The sequence below is a fragment of the Schistocerca serialis genome, chromosome 10, assembly GCF_023864345.2.
Source record: "Schistocerca serialis cubense isolate TAMUIC-IGC-003099 chromosome 10, iqSchSeri2.2, whole genome shotgun sequence".
NCBI lineage: Eukaryota > Metazoa > Arthropoda > Insecta > Orthoptera > Acrididae > Schistocerca > Schistocerca serialis.
Genome location: NC_064647.1, coordinates 168,393,525 through 168,412,304, shown reverse-complemented (window position 1 = coordinate 168,412,304; position 18,780 = coordinate 168,393,525). Strand labels below are relative to the sequence as shown.

Sequence of the window (18,780 nt, the reverse complement as noted above, 5' to 3'; positions counted from 1 at the left end):
GTGTGGAAATCTTGAGTACAGACGTATGACCCAAGTGACACACAATCACCTGACCACGTTCGAAGTCCATGAGTTCTATGGAGTGCCCCATTCTGCTGTCTCACAATGTCTAATGATTACTGAGGTTGCTGATCTGGAGTAGGTGGCAGCCCAATGCACCTAATATGAAAAACGTATGTTTTTGGGGATGTCCGGATACTTTTGATCACATAGTGTATGCACGACTGTACAGAAATATTTATGAATATTTGATTGTGGTCTTGTAATATTTAGCTTGTGTTGATCGCAAAGACTCTGAAACATTTTTAATTCACATGGAGTTGGAAAATTTAGTATTTTATCTATCCTCAGTAACTTTAGTTGTATATATCAAAATAATAAACCATCAGTTGCATGAAAGAAATTTAATTTCTTAACTGGTTTTTGGGTACTTAGTGCCCTTCTTCAGAAGGTTATACTTACCACGTTATTTGCAAGTGTCAACAATAATATGCATAAAGAAAAATGCCATTGTCATGTGATTCATAGTGCACTATGCATGTGTTATTGTTGACACTTGAAAATAATGTGATCAGTATAATTTTCTGATGAAGGACACTAAATGCCCAAAACAGATTCAGAAATTAAATTTCTTTTATAAAACTCATTGCAAATTATTTTGATATATAGTTACAAAATTGTACATCAGTTGAACTGGTTGCATTGGTAGGTCTAATATTTTGTGAGAGTTGATCGCAGATACTTAGAAATATTTTTGGCATGTGGACTCTGAATATTTTGGGTTAGGTGATTTAGCCTTAACTCCTGCAGTTGACTGGTGATGAGCTGCACATAGAATATCATTAGTTCGTGATTACGGAACTTCAGCTTTAGACTTTTGCAAAAGCAACGAATGCATAATGCTGGTCAGCCTATTTAAATATTTGCACATGTGTATATCATTTCTGTAATAATTGAAGATGAAATGTGAGAAGTGATACTTTGTTTTCCCAAATAAACTGTCTGTTGAAAAATTAAAATCCCGTGTGAAATGAAATTTGTTCCACTGCAGTATTCCTGCGGGCATTGAACTTCACTTAATTTATTTAGGGTTAATGCAACAGATGCATTAGTTGGCACCTGGATAGAAACATAGCCAATATTTTGAAATCTGACTGTGCATTACAGAGGCCATTCAGACAGTTTTTTTCTTGCTTTTCAATTTTTTTATTCATGCTGACACATGCAGGGGCTCGAGCCATTATTTGGTGGAAGCACCAATGCTTAGCGTAACCATTCATCAGTCATTTATCCATCATGGATCAGCAAGAAGAGCAGAGTCAACACTCACATTTACAAGGGGTAGTCAATAAGTAATGCCTGTTTTGGTTTTAAAAAATCTGGAATTTGTTATGGGACATGGTGAAATATTCCTACTTCAGCCATACAGCCACATGGAGTGGCCACGCGGTTAGAGGCACCATGTCATTAATCGTGTGGCCCCTCCTGCTGGAGGTTCGAGTCCTCCCTCGGGCATGGGTGTGAGTGTTGTTCTTAGCGTTAAGTAGTGTCGGGGTCTAGGGACTGATGACCTCAGCAGTTTGGTCCCTTAGGCATTCACACACATTTGAACATTTGAATAGCCACTATAGTTTCATGAGGTTGCGATTGATGGTGGCACTATACACAGCCTTCAAAATGGCGTCTGTAAGGGAGGTGTGTTCCAAGCAGAAAGCTATCACCGAGCTTCTTGTGTTGGAAAACCAGAGCATCGCATATATTCATAGGCATTTGCAGAATGTGTACTGAGTCCTGCTTGTGAAAAAAGCTCGATGACTCATTGAGCGAGGTGCCTGTCGTCATTGCAACCAGGTTGCACAAAACTGTGCGATCTCCTGTGTGCTGGCCAGCTACACACAGCTGTGACTCCTGCAATATTGGAACATGTGGGCAATCACATTTGAGGTGATTCTGGATCATAATCAAATGCCTCACTGTTCGACTGAATGTCTGTTGGTAGAACTGGCACATTTGTCCACCAGTTGGTCCAAAAATCTGTGCCTCCTTAACAGAAGAGCGTAAAGAACAATGAAGGATCCTCTCTGCGAAACTGCTTGCACATTACGAGGCTGATCATGACAATTTGTCGAGCATGGTCAGAGACAGTGAAACAAAATGTGAATTTGTGGAGTGGTGCCACATCAGCTCTACTTTGTAAACAAGTTCAAAGCCACATACTCAGCCGGTAAGGTCATGGCAATGGTCTTCCGGGATTCTGAAGGGGGTTATTCCGTTTAATGTCCTTCTCCATGCTTCAATGATCAACTCACATGTGTATTGTGCTACCCGTAGGAAACTGAAGAAACCGCTTCAGTATATTCATCACCACAAAAATGCAAATGAACTTTTCCTTCTCTATGATGATGCAACATCCCATACAAGTCTGCACAGTTGAGAGCAGCTCACAAATCTTCATTGGACTGTTCTTCCTCATTCTCTCTGCACAACATCAGACTTCTATCTGATTGACCAAATGAAGGGTGCACTCTGCAGGAAATGGTACATCAATGATGGGGAGGTTATTGATGCAGTGAGATGTTGGGGTCTCATGCGTACCAGTAGTGTGTACCATGCAAATATATGGGCCCACCAGTAATGTGGCTTAAGACCATTGCATTGAATGGAGATTATATTGAAAAATAGGGATTTTTAGCCAAAAGAGTGGGGAATAATATGGTGTATTGGAATCCTGAATAAAACTAACCTGCTTTCAGAAAAAAAGTGTTGCCTTACTTATTGAATGCCCCTCATACATTCAAAATATATCCATAAGGTCACACCACTGTGTCTGGCTGCTGCGGCCGAACTGTGGGCTCCAGCTGCATCTGACATGAGCAATGATCCCCTGAAACACAGTAAAGGTGAGAGGCCGTACCCTTGTCTTACAACAGTTTTTACTTTAATTTACTGAGATATTTCTCCCATAAATTTCGCTTTGGATATCGTATTGTTAGTTTCACAGATTGTTTTCTGGTTCTGCTTCAAAACCAAATAGTTTTATCCGTAATTATTTTCAGAATGTTTCAAAAAAAAAAAAAAAAAAAAAAAATCCTCAAAATAGAGTGAAGGTGGCAATTATTCTACTTCTCGAGATAGGAAACAGAAGGCATGTAAAACAGCTCATTAGTCTCCTATCCCACTGTACAGATACTCGCAGCTGATCCAAAGCCAATTATTCTCCTTCTGAATACTCATCACCTTCTCCTTCGATTTGATTATCTTTATTACATGGGCATCTCTAAATAAATTGTAGAGTAATTAAGTTGAAGAGTAAGGTGTCATCTTTCCTGGCCACAGAGCTGGCAGGAACCAGCTATAGTCCTCAATTGGATTACGATTATTTGATGTTTTGCTTGTGGGAAACTGTTCTAAAAATCCCCATTCTTATTATTGTTACGGTAGTGACAAACAGTAACCATTACAGTAGTGATGGTGACTGTGTGTAAAAATAATGATAGTGGATGTAAATTGTAGTAAATGTATTTGTGTAATCAAAGCAAAAATATGCATTTTGTGGGTATGTAAATGAACGTAGTTGCAGTTCTCTGTAATGGGTATAATGGCCACCAGATTATATTAGTTTTTTTTCATCTTTTGTGTTGTTACCACACCTGGTGTATAGAAAGAGTGTGAGCAGCATCTTATGTAGAATGATGAGCACTGTGAATGACACAAAGGTGCCGTGTACACATATTTGACAGTGGTGTTGTCGCCTGACTGAGTTTCAAAGAGGCATCATTGTGTGTCTCCATTTTTTGACCAGCCAGTCGAATTGTGCAATATCGTGCAGACTGATGTGACAATGGTCTGATATCAGACTGCACAAGAATGTCAGGGCAGGCATACCACGAGATAGGATCACCGTATTGTGCACCGACCACAGTGTAACCGCTTCAGATCTGCACCTACCACCTGAGAACGAGTAATGGACTCTGTGCAACATTCTGTCATGTGGTAGCAGTGGTGAGAGACAGGCAGCAGCTGGACTAGGGAATTACCATCCCATGGGTAGGCTGATAAAACCACCAAAGCATAAATGGCTGTGTTTGCCCAGGAAGTGTGGACCACTGATGAATGGCATGGAATTGTGTTCAGGAGAGAATTGTGGTTCTACACTACCCCAGGTGAACATTGGCAAGTGTAGTGACAACCTGTGAAAATGTTCTGTTCTTCCAGTGTTCAGGTGAGGCACTGTCGTGTTACTTCTGGCATCGTGCTGTGAGGAGCCGTTGGGTGTGACTCCAGGTTGTAACTGGTAGCGACTGAGGGAATTTTGAAGGCATAGCTGTACGTTAGTCATTCTCTGGCCTCGTGTGTTACCTCTCGTTTGACAGTATTGTGGTGCAATTTTTCAGCAGAACGATGTTCATTCACACATGGCATGTGGTCTATGAATTGTCCTGCAAGATCCCCAAATCTATCCCTGATAGACACGTGTGTGTGAGCTCGGACATCAACTCTATTCCATTGCCAGTATGCAGGATATCGAGAATCAGTTACAGTGGTTGTTTTATGTTATACCCTTCCGAACCAAATCAGTGGGTGCGTCCGGGCCCAAGGGGGTGCAGTATCATATTGATAAGTGGCTCATACTGCAAAGTTCTTTCTAAATTTAGCTCAATTTTGTCACTAATATATCACCACATATTCTTTCAACCTGTGATGTATCATTTCATTTCCTCCTCCTCCTCTTATTCTGAGTGTTTAATGCTATTTGTAGAATTCAGTACAATGGTGTAGCATAAATAAATGTGATGTATGAATGTAATATAATACTCAATTTTAAAAATTATTACAAAGATATTTACGATGCTGGTTTCAGAAAACTGTGCATGGGAAAAAAAAAAACTTTCTCAAATCTAAAGAAAAAAGTTCTGTATACATGAACATCATCAAGATTGAGGAACACAAGTTTCGTAAAATAAGGGTACCTTTTTGTGAACAGTCATACCACTTACGTCAAAAGTAAAGACTTGCTGAAACTGATGATGTAAGCAGTCATGAAGTAAGCAGTGATTGTGACTAAACAAAAAAAATATATATATATTTTGTACAATTTCAGTTGACTGTCACTTCACACAAAGGAATGTAATAGTATCTAATTTAAGCAGGTTACTGAACATCTGCAGTCTGCAGCCAGTGTTGCTCATCCAGAAAAGTTTGAAATAACTATACCTATTTCAGTAATCAATCATTTAATTCCAGAAATTCATGAGATATATTGGTTCTTCAGTCAAAAAGTATGCAAATACCTTAATGCTGGTTTCTTAGACCAGTCCTGTCTCGTTTCACAATTGATCAGTAGTGTTTGAACTATTTGGATGCACTAAATATGAGGTGTTTTGGTGGGTACATTTATATCTTATAAAAGTGTTTAAAAATATTTATAGCATTTGAGAGAATTGCTTTGAGGGACATAAAACTTAATAATGTCATTTTGTTGACAGGAAAGGTCAACCCCACTCAGTGTGAGGCAATCACGATGGTTGCAGCTCAGGTGATGGGTAACCATGTAGCAGTGACTGTGGGTGGCTCAAACGGCCACTTTGAGCTGAACGTATTCAAGCCAATGATGGTTGCCAATGTCCTGCGCTCCATTCGGCTGCTGGCTGACTCTTCTTGTGCATTTACAAACAACTGTGTTGTTGGCATCAAAGCAAATAAAGAAAGGATTGCCAAACTGATGAACGAATCTCTTATGCTGGTCACCGCTCTCAATCCTCATATTGGCTATGATAAGGTTTGTAGAATGAAACTCTATTCTTCAGTTCAGTCATACAGGTCTTGAAGAGGTGTTAATACATTTGAACTATGATTTGTTGTCACGTATTTAAAGTGTTTTTTTAATAGATTCAGTCCATTTACATATGGGAGTAGGGTGCAGGAAGAAGTCTGTAAATCATTTTAAAGTAAGGTTAAGATGAGAAAAGTTTCTAAAAAAGAAGAAATTCAGAAAGCTAAAAATGTTGTGAAGCAGTAGGATCAAATATATCTAAATTTATAACACAGGTGCAACAGAGAGGGTGTCAGCAAGTTAGGAGTTATTGAAAAGAAAAATGTATGCAGGAACATATAATGGGCAGAGATGATAATAGAAAGTGAATTTGAGAAAAACAAATGGAAAAATTAAAAGCAGTCAGAATAGGTAAGAATAAATCAAAGTAAAAAGGAGGATGGAAAAGAGACAAAAACATTCACGATAACTGGTGTGGGAATAAGAGGCAAGTAAGTTGGCAAATACTACCCTCTGCCAGGCACTTAAATGTGATTTGCAGAGTATCCATGTAGATGTAGATGTAGACTTAACCACCCATAATGAAATGTTTGCAAGGACACCAATAGATGTGACAGGAAAAAGGAGAAAGTTGTGAGAAAGCTGGAGAAAATACAAGGAAAAATAAACATGATGATGATGATGACTGAGCCTTTTCATTTGTTTGGGAACAAGCTATGCCATGTGAAAACGTAGTGTGTAGATTTGAAGAGAATGTTAAAAATTATAGTACATGCTGACCTTGGCTATCCAATCTAATTTAAAAATTCGTGTTAGCCATAGCAATGTAACAGAGCTGACACTAAATAAGAGTTGTATAATAACTTGTGTGCCTTAGTGCCCTTCACACAGGGCTCAGCTTTTTATTAACTGCACATGTAAACTACTTCACAGCTCACCTGATTAGCAGCTGATTGCTAATGGTCTCTGTACATGATGGAGCTGGATTTTGTGTCAAGAATGAGATGCACTGGACCACTGCATTGAATCTCATTCTGTTTAGTCAAACACTGTGAAGTCCAAGGTGGATTAGCAATAATGTGGAAAGGATAGATTGCTGCTCACTGTGTAGAGGAGCCAGACAGGCTCGATAATGAATGCTAAAATGTCTAAGCTGTAGGACTAAGTCTTTCTTCCAAAGGAGAAAACACACACACATTCACACAGCACAGCTTATGCGCACACAATGCCACTGTGTCCATACCTCGAGGACCAACTTGATAGCCTCAACGCTACAGTACTTCCATCATGGCAAATGCTACATTGTACTTTATCCAAGATATTCATTTGTATTTGGGGTAGACAGTTAGATGTTTCTCCAACTGATTTGTGGAGTACACAAACTTAAGCAAGAACTGTAAATTCTGATTCAGTGCACATGTACAAAACTGCAATCGTAACACTAACAGCGTCAATGGATCTTTAAAGGTGCTACGTAGGATAGAAAAGGGCAGAGTAATCAATGCTCTAGAAGAAACTGAGATTTATAGCTCCTTCAAAAAATGACCACAATACACACTTGTGAGCAAACTGGCCTCAGGAATAAAAAAAAAAGGCTGGGGTATTTTAGGCATTTATTCTAATGATTAGAACAGCAAATTTTAGATGTGTAAACCTGTTCCCTTCTATATAACCCCTCAAAACTACAGTACATAAAACAGTGTGTCGTGATCAGTAATGTACTGCTGACTGGCTGCTGTTTATTGTGCTTGCATATTACATTGTTATCTCTGTCCTTTGAAATCCAGCATATCTAAAAACTTGTAAGTATGTGAATGTTAACAAACTACAAAATTGGTTGTATGAAGTTGTTCAAAAAGTATCACATTCAGAGTAGTCCCTTTCAACCTCTACGCACCTCTCCCAACATTGCTGCCACTGCTGGAAGCATTACTGGAAAGCCTCTTTTGGTATGGTGCACAGCCGTTCTGTCAGACACTGCATAATGCCTTCCCTGTTACGAAATGTGGTCAATTTGAGTCTTTTTCATATAAGGGCTAAAACCAGAAGTCACTCGGTGCTGGCCAGGAAAGTATGGAGGCCGACAAACCACAGCTACGTTATGTGTGGCCAAAAAACTGAATTAATTGAGAACTAAGTGTGGGTGCAATATCATAGTGAAGGAGTACTCCTTATTGACATTAGTACCTTCTGGGGTGGGCTCATGATGGACCTCACCACTGGCATAAAAAAAAAAGACGGTCAGGGTGACTTTCACATTTCTGCAGACCTAGCTCGCATTTTTGAGTCTCTGTACAATGGATGACTGGAACTTTGTTTCTGGCTTGTACCCATAAATCCAAGACTCATCATCAGTGATCTTTGTGTTGGGATTACTGTTAACTGTATCTAGCTGTCCTTTGCGATCTTCAAACGAAGTTTCTTCTGCCCAGTTGTCAGCACATTTGGTGCAAATTTTGCTGATATCCTCCTGAAGGCCAAGTGTTCTGTTAAAATGAAGTGAATGGATCCAGTACTAATTTTAACCTTGTCTGAAAGTTCTCTGCTTGTGATTTGTCCATTCTGCATCACTAGGGTCCTGACGTGATCCACAATAATTTCGTTTGCGAATGTTAAGGCAGGCCCTGAAGCAGTTGTACCACTCCTTTATCTATGTGGTACCATTTCTTCATCCAAAAGGCTTGTCAAATCTTGTGAATTGTTTCAACTTGCGAATCACTAAGTTTAAAACAAAATTTGATGCACTGATGCTGTTCCACTTTGTCATTTTGCCTACAACACAAAATCTGATGACTGTCACTCACTTGTCAGCAACTGGTCAGGGACAGGTTATTTCCACAGTTTTGAAAAAAATCATACATGTGTGCTATGTATACCTACATGCCTATGTATGCTACGTGTGCCTCGATACCATTGTTGGTTTTAGCAATAAAAAATAAGGTCGGGTACTTTTTGAGCAACCCTCATATGTAATGTTAATCTCACATTACATTGTTCTCAATACATTCTATTATGCCTTGTAGGTGCTTGAAAATAGTATAGTGAGTGTCATTAAAGTAGGTTAACGTATGATGTTAACAGGTGATGTCACTATTCATCCGCCACTGTCGATGCCTAATTTTTTCCCCAACAATTGTTGATATTGGTTGAGTGTGTGAGTGCCACCATTTTGACATTCTGCTGTTCATGTCCATTGTGAATTGACCTTAAGGCTAGATGGCTGAAAGGAGTATAGGAGAGGACTGGAGCCCTGTGATGGCAGGGCAGAGGAAAATACAGAGGCTTAGCCCAACCAGTGGCAGGAAACTGTTCCTGGTGGTGACTTAATGCCCCCCCCCCCCCCCTCCCCCAAGCAATGTGCCTCAAGCCTGTTTTACACCAGAATGAACCCATGTGAAAGAGCATCAGTAAATGAGAATTATCTGTGGTGTAAACTGTAGGCAAGCACGAGTGAATTAAATTTGGTCATGTTCAGTTCGCATTAGTTGGTGCTTGCTCATGTTCCACTCGTTATCGATCCTTTGATGGTCGACTGAAGGGAGTCAGTGTCTTCTCTGCTTTGGTTCTATTAACACAGCATTCATGTGCTGTTTTGTTTGTGAAGTACTCTTATTGTTGACCAGACCTGCAAGTGGTTTGAAGTGAATCTAATTTTGGGGATATAAGAATATAACTAGAATGAGTGCTGATGGGATCAGAGAAATCCACAGCACAAATGCCAAAGGGGGCAAAAGAAAAAAAAAATTGGTAGAAAATTGCCAAAACACTCAAGGTCCTACTAGAGACATGAGAAAGATGGCAAATTCATAAGATCCATCCATCAGACAAGGTCAGAGTAAATAAGCACAAGCTTTGTACATTTGTTGTTATTTGTTTTCATTTATCTTTATTCTTCCAGGGATAAGCTGACAATGATTCCTAAATCAAAGTCAAAGTAATGAACTGCCAACCAGTAGATCAAAATACACAACACACGGCACACACAACCAGCTCCAAGCGGATAGGACAGGTAGCCTGTGGGGATAGAGCAGAACTGCAGAAAACCCAGATTGGGAGAGGGGGGGGGGGGGGGGGGGGATGGACAGATCAGCTCCATCTTCCCAAATACAAGGTTAATAACAACTGCACTGTCTCATTCAGTCATTCCATATAGTAAAATGTTCTTTGATTTACACACACATTGTTTCAGGTAACTTGCAATGTAAAACATAGTTTTGTTCTTCACTGCCGCATGCACTGAGGGCACTTGCCGATGACTCCTGGACTGAAATTGAAACTGAACTTCTTGAAATCCATGTAACAGTGTTTATCATCTGTGCCTCGCCAAAAGTTTCCAAAATGTTTAGGAAGTCTATATGTGTTAATATTCATCTCTCCACATATTATGATGTTAGTTTTGGGGCTGAGACTCTTCCCAGAACATCAGTTAATTTGTTGAAGAAAGTGTCCACGTTACCACTTGGTGAGCTGTAAACACACAGAATGATTCTTGCTTTGTACTTCAATGGCTAACAATTAAAAATGTTTATCTACCCTAATTGTGGGCAGATCTTCCTTACCTTTATTTTGTTTGCCATCCATGATATACATTATGCAATCAAAAGTATCTGAACACCCCCAAACTCTTAAGTTTTTCATAGTAGGTGCATTGTGCTGCCACCTACTGCCAGGTACTCCATATCTGCGACCTCAGTAGTCATTAGACATCGTGAGAGAGCAGAATGGGGCGCTCCGCGGAACTCACAGGCTTCAAACATGGTCAGGTGATTGGTTGTTACTTGTGTCGTACATCTGTACGTGAGATTTCCACGCTCCTAAACATCCCTAGGTTCTTTGATTCCGATGTGATAATGAAGTCCAAATGTGAAGGGACACGTACAGCACAAAAGCGTACAGGCTGACCTCGTCTGTTGACTGACAGAGACTGCCAGCAGTTGAAGAGTCATAATGTGTAACAGGCAGGTACCTCTCCAGACCGTCACACAGGAATTCCAAAGTGCATCAGAATCCACTGCAGATACTGTGACAGTTAGGCGGGAGGTGAGAAGACTTTGACTTAATGGTCGAGCGACTGCTCATAAACCACACATCATGCCAGCAAGTGCCAAATGACACCTCGCTTGGTGTAAGGAGCGTAAACAGTGGACGATTGAACAGTGGAAAAACGTAGTGTAGAGTGACGCGTCACCAGTGGCAAGATGTGGGTATGATGAATGCCCGGTGAATGTCACCTGCCAGCATGTGTAGTGCCAGGACTAAAATTTGAAGGTGATGGTGTTATGGTGTGGTCGTGTTTTTCATGGAGGGGGCTTCCACCCCTTGTTGGTTAGCATGGCTCTATAACAGCACAGGCCTACATTGAGGTTTTAAGCACCTTCTTGCTTCTCACTGTTGAAGAGCAATTCTGGGATGGTGATTGCATCTTTCAACACAATCAAGCATCTTTTCATAATGCCCAGCCTTTGGCAGAGTGGTTAATCATACTTTTCATCACATAGTGTAGATACGGGATCACCCACTCTTTAAGGTCGGCCTACAGTAGCAACCTGCACATTCATGTGATGATAGCACTATATGCTGAAATTCATCATGTCTGCACCAATGCTCCATAATGTGTACTACCATGTTGCTGAAAGACTTTAATTCATCTTTAAGCTGGTGTACTTCATTTTTAATAGGCTGCGCATTTTGATGAATAATGATACTTCTGAGCAAATTTTCGTGGTGCTTGCACACTATAGTGTTACATTCCATTGCCCACATACATAGTGTGGAGATCTCTAAGTTGGTATAGATACTTTGAAGAAAAGTGAGCCATTTCTCATGGTTTATTCTAAGAAGACCTAGAGTTCCCCTACCCTTTGCAACAAGTATTTAACTAAGTGTGACCCCACATCACTCCGCTGTACTCTCACTAGTAAACTCAGCCAACGGCCCTTTCCCAAACATGTTGAGGTGCAGACTGTTCCTAGTGTAGCCCAATATCCCAGTAGTCCCCACTGGCTCCAGCACTACATTGACATGCCTTACAGCAGTGCCAAGATTAGGTCAATTGTGCTGCTGGAACAGTCACACTGTGCTCACATTTGTGGCACAAGTTAGGGAAGCTGTCTTATCAGGTCACCACCTATTGTGTACACCCTCTCCATGTCAAGGCTGTTTCCTGCCCCCACAATCACTATCACTACCTGATCATCTTTCATAAAATTCTTATACAAAGGCCCTAAAACAGTCTCCTGATCCAGCCCAGCATTCGGTTAGAAAATATTGGTGACATGATACTTCTCCCCTAACTTGCCTCGTAATTGAAGGGCTACACTACTTCTGTGACTGCTATGTAAGACCAGCTGTGACTGCTATGTAAGACCAGTTCTCTCTTTTTCCTAATAGTGTTATTTGTAACCTTCCTAATCACTGGCAGAGTCTATTGCGCACTTACGACTCCTGCATCATCCCGAGGCTCCTCTCCTCTCCTTTCAACTCTGGCAGCTGAAACGTGTTGCTGGTAACAACAACAAAAGTATCAGGTCACATCCTCCTCCTGCTAGCCTTCCTACTAACTGTCATTTCTCAACCACCCACCCCCTTGTCATCCTCAAGAGTTTCCTCGTACCTTGATCCAACTGTGCCTGAAGGGCACAGATCTGCTACATTTCTACAGTTCCAGGAGAGGGCCTCAGTGATTTACCTAGTGTCCTCCCCACTACATCCCCCACTATGAAACCATTTACTACCACTCCCACAATGCATCCCACTTTCCTACAACAGCTCCCACAGTTCCCACTCATGGTCAAATAATATTTATAGCAACAGAAAAAAGCTTGAATATGAAACACTAAAAGAATATTATGAAATATGTTTATTTCACTAATGTCAATATAATGGAAGGAAACATTCCACGTGGGGAAAATTATATATAAAAACAAAGATGAGATGACTTACCGAACAAAAGCGCTGGCAGGTCGATAGACACACAAACAAACACAAACATACACACAAAATTCAAGCTTTCGCAACAAACTGTTGCCTCATCAGGAAAGAGGGAAGGAGAGGGGAAGACGAAAGGAGGTGGGTTTTAAGGGAGAGGGTAAGGAGTCATTCCAATCCCGGGAGCGGAAAGACTTACCTTAGGGGGGAAAAAAGGACAGGTATACACTCGTACACACGCACATATCCATCCACACATACAGACACAAGCAGACATATTTAAGGACAAAGAGTTTGGGCAGAGATGTCAGTCGAGGCAGAAGTGTAGAGGCAAAGAAGTTGTTGAAAGACAGGTGAGGTATGAGTGGCGGCAACTTGAAATTAGCGGAGATTGAGGCCTGGCGGATGACGAGAAGAGAGGATATACTGAAGGGCAAGTTCCCATCTCCGGAGTTCGGATAGGTTGGTGTTGGTGGGAAGTATCCAGATAACCCGGACGGTGTAACACTGTGCCAAGATGTGCTGGCTGTGCACCAAGGCATGTTTAGCCACAGGGTGATTCTCATTACCAACAAACACTGTCTGCCTGTGTCCATTCATGCGAATGGACAGTTTGTTGCTGGTCATTCCCACATAGAATGCATCACAGTGTAGGCAGGTCAGTTGGTAAATCACGTGGGTGCTTTCACACGTGGCTCTGCCTCTGATCGTGTACACCTTCCGGGTTACAGGACTGGAGTAGGTGGTGGTGGTAGGGTGCATGGGACAGGTTTTGCATCGGGGGCGGTTACAAGGATAGGAGCCAGAGGGTAGGGAAGGTGGTTTGGGGATTTCATAGGGATGAACTAACAGGTTACGAAGGTTAGGTGGACGGCGGAAAGACACTCTTGGCGGAGTGGGGAGGATTTCATGAAGGATGGATCTCATTTCAGGGCAGGATTTGAGGAAGTCGTATCCCTGCTGGAGAGCCACATTCAGAGTCTGGTCCAGTCCCGGAAAGTATCCTGTCACAAGTGGAGCACTTTTGTGGTTCTTCTGTGGGGGATTCTGGGTTTGAGGGGACGAGGAAGTGGCTCTGGTTATTTGCTTCTGTACCAGGTCGGGAGGGTAGTTGCGGGATGTGAAAGCTGTTTTCAGGTTGTTGGTGTAATGATTCAGGGATTCCGGACTGGAGCAGATTAGTTTGCCACGAAGACCTAGGCTGTAGGGAAGGGACCGTTTGATGTGGAATGGGTGGCAGCTGTCATAATGGAGGTACTGTTGCTTGTTGGTGGGTTTGATGTGGTACAGAAGCAAATAACCAGAGCCACTTCTTCGTCCCCTCAAACCCAGAATCCCCAACAGAAGAACCACAAAAGTGCCCCACTTGTGACAGGATACTTTCCGGGACTGGACCAGACTCTGAATGTGGCTCTCCAGCAGGGATACGACTTCCTCAAATCCTGCCCTGAAATGAGATCCATCCTTCATGAAATCCTCCCCACTCCGCCAAGAGTGTCTTTCCGCCGTCCACCTAACCTTCGTAACCTGTTAGTTCATCCCTATGAAATCCCCAAACCACCTTCCCTACCCTCTGGCTCCTATCCTTGTAACCGCCCCCGATGCAAAATCTGTCCCATGCACCCTACCACCACCACCTACTCCAGTCCTGTAACCCGGAAGGTGTACACGATCAGAGGCAGAGCCACGTGTGAAAGCACCCACGTGATTTACCAACTGACCTGCCTACACTGTGATGCATTCTATGTGGGAATGACCAGCAACAAACTGTCCATTCGCATGAATGGACACAGGCAGACAGTGTTTGTTGGTAATGAGGATCACCCTGTGGCTAAACATGCCTTGGTGCACAGCCAGCACATCTTGGCACAGTGTTACACCGTCCAGGTTATCTGGATACTTCCCACCAACACCAACCTATCCGAACTCCGGAGATGGGAACTTGCCCTTCAGTATATCCTCTCTTCTCGTCATCCGCCAGGCCTCAATCTCCGCTAATTTCAAGTTGCCGCCACTCATACCTCACCTGTCTTTCAACAACTTCTTTGCCTCTACACTTCTGCCTCGACTGACATCTCTGCCCAAACTCTTTGTCCTTAAATATGTCTGCTTGTGTCTGTATGTGTGGATGGATATGTGCGTGTGTACGAGTGTATACCTGTCCTTTTTTCCCCCTAAGGTAAGTCTTTCCGCTCCCGGGATTGGAATGACTCCTTACCCTCTCTCTTAAAACCCACTTCCTTTCGTCTTCCCCTCTCCTTCCCTCTTTCCTGATGAGGCAACAGTTTGTTGCGAAAGCTTGAATTTTGTGTGTATGTTTGTGTTTGTTTGTGTGTCTATCGACCTGCCAGCGCTTTTGTTCGGTAAGTCACCTCATCTTTGTTTTTATATTTCACTAATGTGGTAGATTTTGGTTTATTGGTAGAATACTGGGGAAGTGCAATCAGTGTACAATGGAGATTGCTTAAAAATCACTTGTGTGACTGGTTCTAGAATATTGCTCAAGTATGTAGTACAGACCACACAGGACTAACAGAGGATCTTTAAACATATTCCTAGAAGGGTGGCACAGATGGTAACAAGTTTGTGTGATCCGTGGGAGAAAATTACAGAGATACAGAAGGAACTGAACTGCCAGACCTTTGAACATACATATAAACTAGCCCAAGAAAGTGTATTAGTAAAGTTTCAAGAACTGGCTTTAAATGATTAATCTAGGAATATACTACAACCCCCTATGTATTGCTCACATAGGGATTGTGAGGATAAGATTGGAATAATTACGGCACGCACAGAGGCAATCAATCAATATTTCTTCCCATGCTCCATCTGTGAATGGAATGGGTATAAATCCTAATAACTGGTACAAAGGGATGTACCCTCTGCTATGCACTTTGCAGTGATTGCAGAGAATAGGTGCAGATTTAGAAGGTTGTTAATACTGTAAGTTCTGAAATGTCAGGTAAATGTAAACTAATGTTTGTCAGAAGTCACACCTAACAGCAATTTAAACCAACTTGAGATAGTTCCGAAATATAACACAGAGATGCCACAACTTCTCATGTGTGACGGAAAAATACGCACTAATATGGCTATTTGCAGATAAAGCATATTTATAAAAATATGCATGAATATACAAGTTACAAACATTAAGTTCAGTATGTAAACAAATGTAAGATTTTTAAAACAACTATTGGAAATTCATTGTACAGGCAAATCGACAATATAATATGCACTAAATATACTGCAAAAGGTATTCAGAATGGAAAAACAGACAGAAAAGGACAAAAATACAATCAAGGAATATTTGATGAGCACTATAATCACACTTGTCACTTGGCTGCTATCTTATCAAATTTATAAAAAAGGAACAGCACAATAAATTTCACTGAAAGTAAATTGATTTGAATATATATCTATTATGCTGTTTAACATTAAAAACTGTTTACTCACTAATACACTACTTGCTGCCCTCTAAAAAGCTATATCGTGTCTTAGGAGGAATTGTAGGTGTTGAGAAGAGGACAGGAATGATCATTCAAAGCAAAATGTTCTAGTAAACACTGGCTATAAAATGCATAACTTAAGACCTACAAGCACTTCATCATCAATACTGTAAAACAGATCTCTTCTAGTGCAAGCTGTTTGCTTTCCATGTGTTGGGGGAAGGTAGTATGGACCAGAGCAAGGAAAAAAGTCCAATAAACATGTGAATACTTTAAGAGCTACAAGCTCTTCTTCAGTAGAAGACATTGTTTTACAGTAATAAAGATGAAAAAGTGCTTATAGTTCTTAAGATATGCATTTTGGAGCCAATGGTTACCAGATTCCTTGGATATCCTGTACAGTAGATACTATCAAGTACTCTGTGACAGGTCTTATATATATTTCACATTTCATTAATCATATTTTATTGACATTACCTTCCTTATATGTACTGTAATCAAATTCTTGAACTTTTTCACTTACTGCAATCATCAGAAACTATCTGATACATAGCAGCTATTGAAATGTGAAACAATCATTACCATCAATGTCTCCAGTTGTCTGTAACGAGGGTGTAACCTGTAAGTGCTTGATTTTCTTCAGGCTATGTTTGTTAGCATTCTGCTTTCAGATTTCCTCCTCAGTTGTAATGAGAAACAAGTGAAAATTTTGAAACAATACTAAGGAAAGCTGGAGTCATAGTTCAGTTTTAAAGACACTACCTGGATGCATTTCATACTTGCTAGTGTATTAAGACACCTGAATTCTTCTTTGTGTATGTAATTTTGCTTGCTTCTTCAAAAACTGTGTACCTGACATGCAAAATAATCTTCTCTTGAATATCAAAGTCTTACTTCATGGCTCTAAAGCTAGTGTTGTGGCTATAGTCCGATTAAAATTACTTGATAGTCTCTCACTTGCTGCTACAGTGTTGCCACATCGGCTGCCGGCTACCATTCAGTTATGAGTGACACAGGAACATGGTGGGTCAATTCACAAATCCTGTTAATGTGTAACACACAGAAATGTTGGAATCAGCCACTGGGAGGTATGACAGAAATGCGAGATGCTCTGCTGACAGTTGATTGTAAGTGACCAGTGACTGAACTGTGGCAGAGTATGAGTTTTGTAGCACTGAATTTAAACTTGTGACTTAACCTAACCATAACCTTATGATGTGCAATATATCCAAGAAAACAGCGATTAGCCATCTTTGGCAGAACTAAAATTGTGATTGCTTTGTTTGTGGCTTCTAAGGCTAAGCTCTATGAGCATACTCAAGATGGGAAAGTTTCAGTTTCAGCACTAAAAGCAAACTAATTTCTTGCCATCATTGGTTACCTGAAACTATCTTTATACTGGCTGCGTGAGCTGCCATGTTACCAACCAGTGAGCAGTCCTGGTTGGCACTTGGTTGCAGATTACAGGCAGCACAGGCAGATTCCAGACAAAAAAAAGAATGATGATTATAAAAATAAGATCAAATAAAAAAGTTGATACAGCATAAAAAAATGATGCAGCAATGTATTAGAAATAAAAAATAGGTTTAAACAAATTAATTGAATAAAAATAATAATCACTCTTTTTATTGTACTTAGAAATAACAAAAAAGTACCTGCAGTTCTCAAGATTCTAATCTAAGAGCTTCCAAATGACAGGTTTAATTTTCTTTTTTTCTGTTTCAGGCTGCCTTGATAGCAAAGACTGCCCACAAAGAAGGCACAACCCTGAAGGAAGCTGCCTTGAAGCTGGGATACCTCACAGAGGCAGACTTCGAGAGCTGGGTGAGGCCACAAGACATGTTGGGCCCGAAGTAAAAGGACCATAACAATAGCTGCAGCATTAACCTGGTGCAATTCCATGTTGTGGGGATACAATTTAGCCTCATGTATTCAAGAACACATTTTCTGATAATGTTGGAGAAACATGAGCATCATCAGTTCATAGGGACTTCTGCGACCGTATCCAAATGAAAAGCCACTCTGTTGTCCACTCAGTTTGTGCTAAAGCCTGTTGCTGAAGGCAGTGAGGAGCAGGACATTGTATTCTGACCACTGAGTCACTTGCCACGAGCTGTCACCATGTATTATTTTTCAAGTGTTTTCCTTGTGTTTGTCACTCATTTTTAATTAAAAATTTGTAACTAATTTTTAATTAAAAAACAACTGTAGCTAAAGATCTGCATTGTTGTAGTGATTGTGTATGTTGGTTCTATTGTACAGAGATTTTTAATAAATATGTTGTCTTTAATCATGTCAGCATACTTAAAAGTAGACTGTAACTGGACTACTACTTGTGAAAAATGGAATCTTTGTAGTCCACAGTATACACTGCAAAAAAAAAAAAAAAAAAAAAAAAAAAAAAAAAAAAAAAAAAAAACTATATACTTTTAGAGGTTTCAAATTCACTCAAGGTTTGTTGTTGCAACTGTGCATATGGTGTCACCTCCATTGGCAGCAATGTAGGAGCTGACTCTAGCACCCAGTTGATTGTGCAATGCAAATACTGCAACACTATATGTTATGCCATGTCTGCCCAACCTGTCCATGTAGTTCTGTAAGAGTTTTTGGTTGATGAATTGCACGAGTCCCTTC

At 40.8% G+C, this 18,780-nt stretch overlaps 1 protein-coding gene across 1 annotated transcript in view; it reads left to right on the top strand.

The window, feature by feature from the left end:
• LOC126425112 (fumarate hydratase, mitochondrial-like) overlaps positions 1-18,436 on the top strand; it is an 87,420-nt gene extending 68,984 nt beyond the window's left edge. The window contains exons 7-8 of the mRNA XM_050088041.1: positions 5,487-5,779; positions 17,872-18,436. Coding sequence (XP_049943998.1) covers positions 5,487-5,779; positions 17,872-18,003 — 425 coding nt within the window. The 3' untranslated portion in view covers positions 18,004-18,436. The remainder of the gene's footprint in view (positions 1-5,486; positions 5,780-17,871) is intronic.
• Positions 18,437-18,780: the final 344 nt, after the last annotated feature.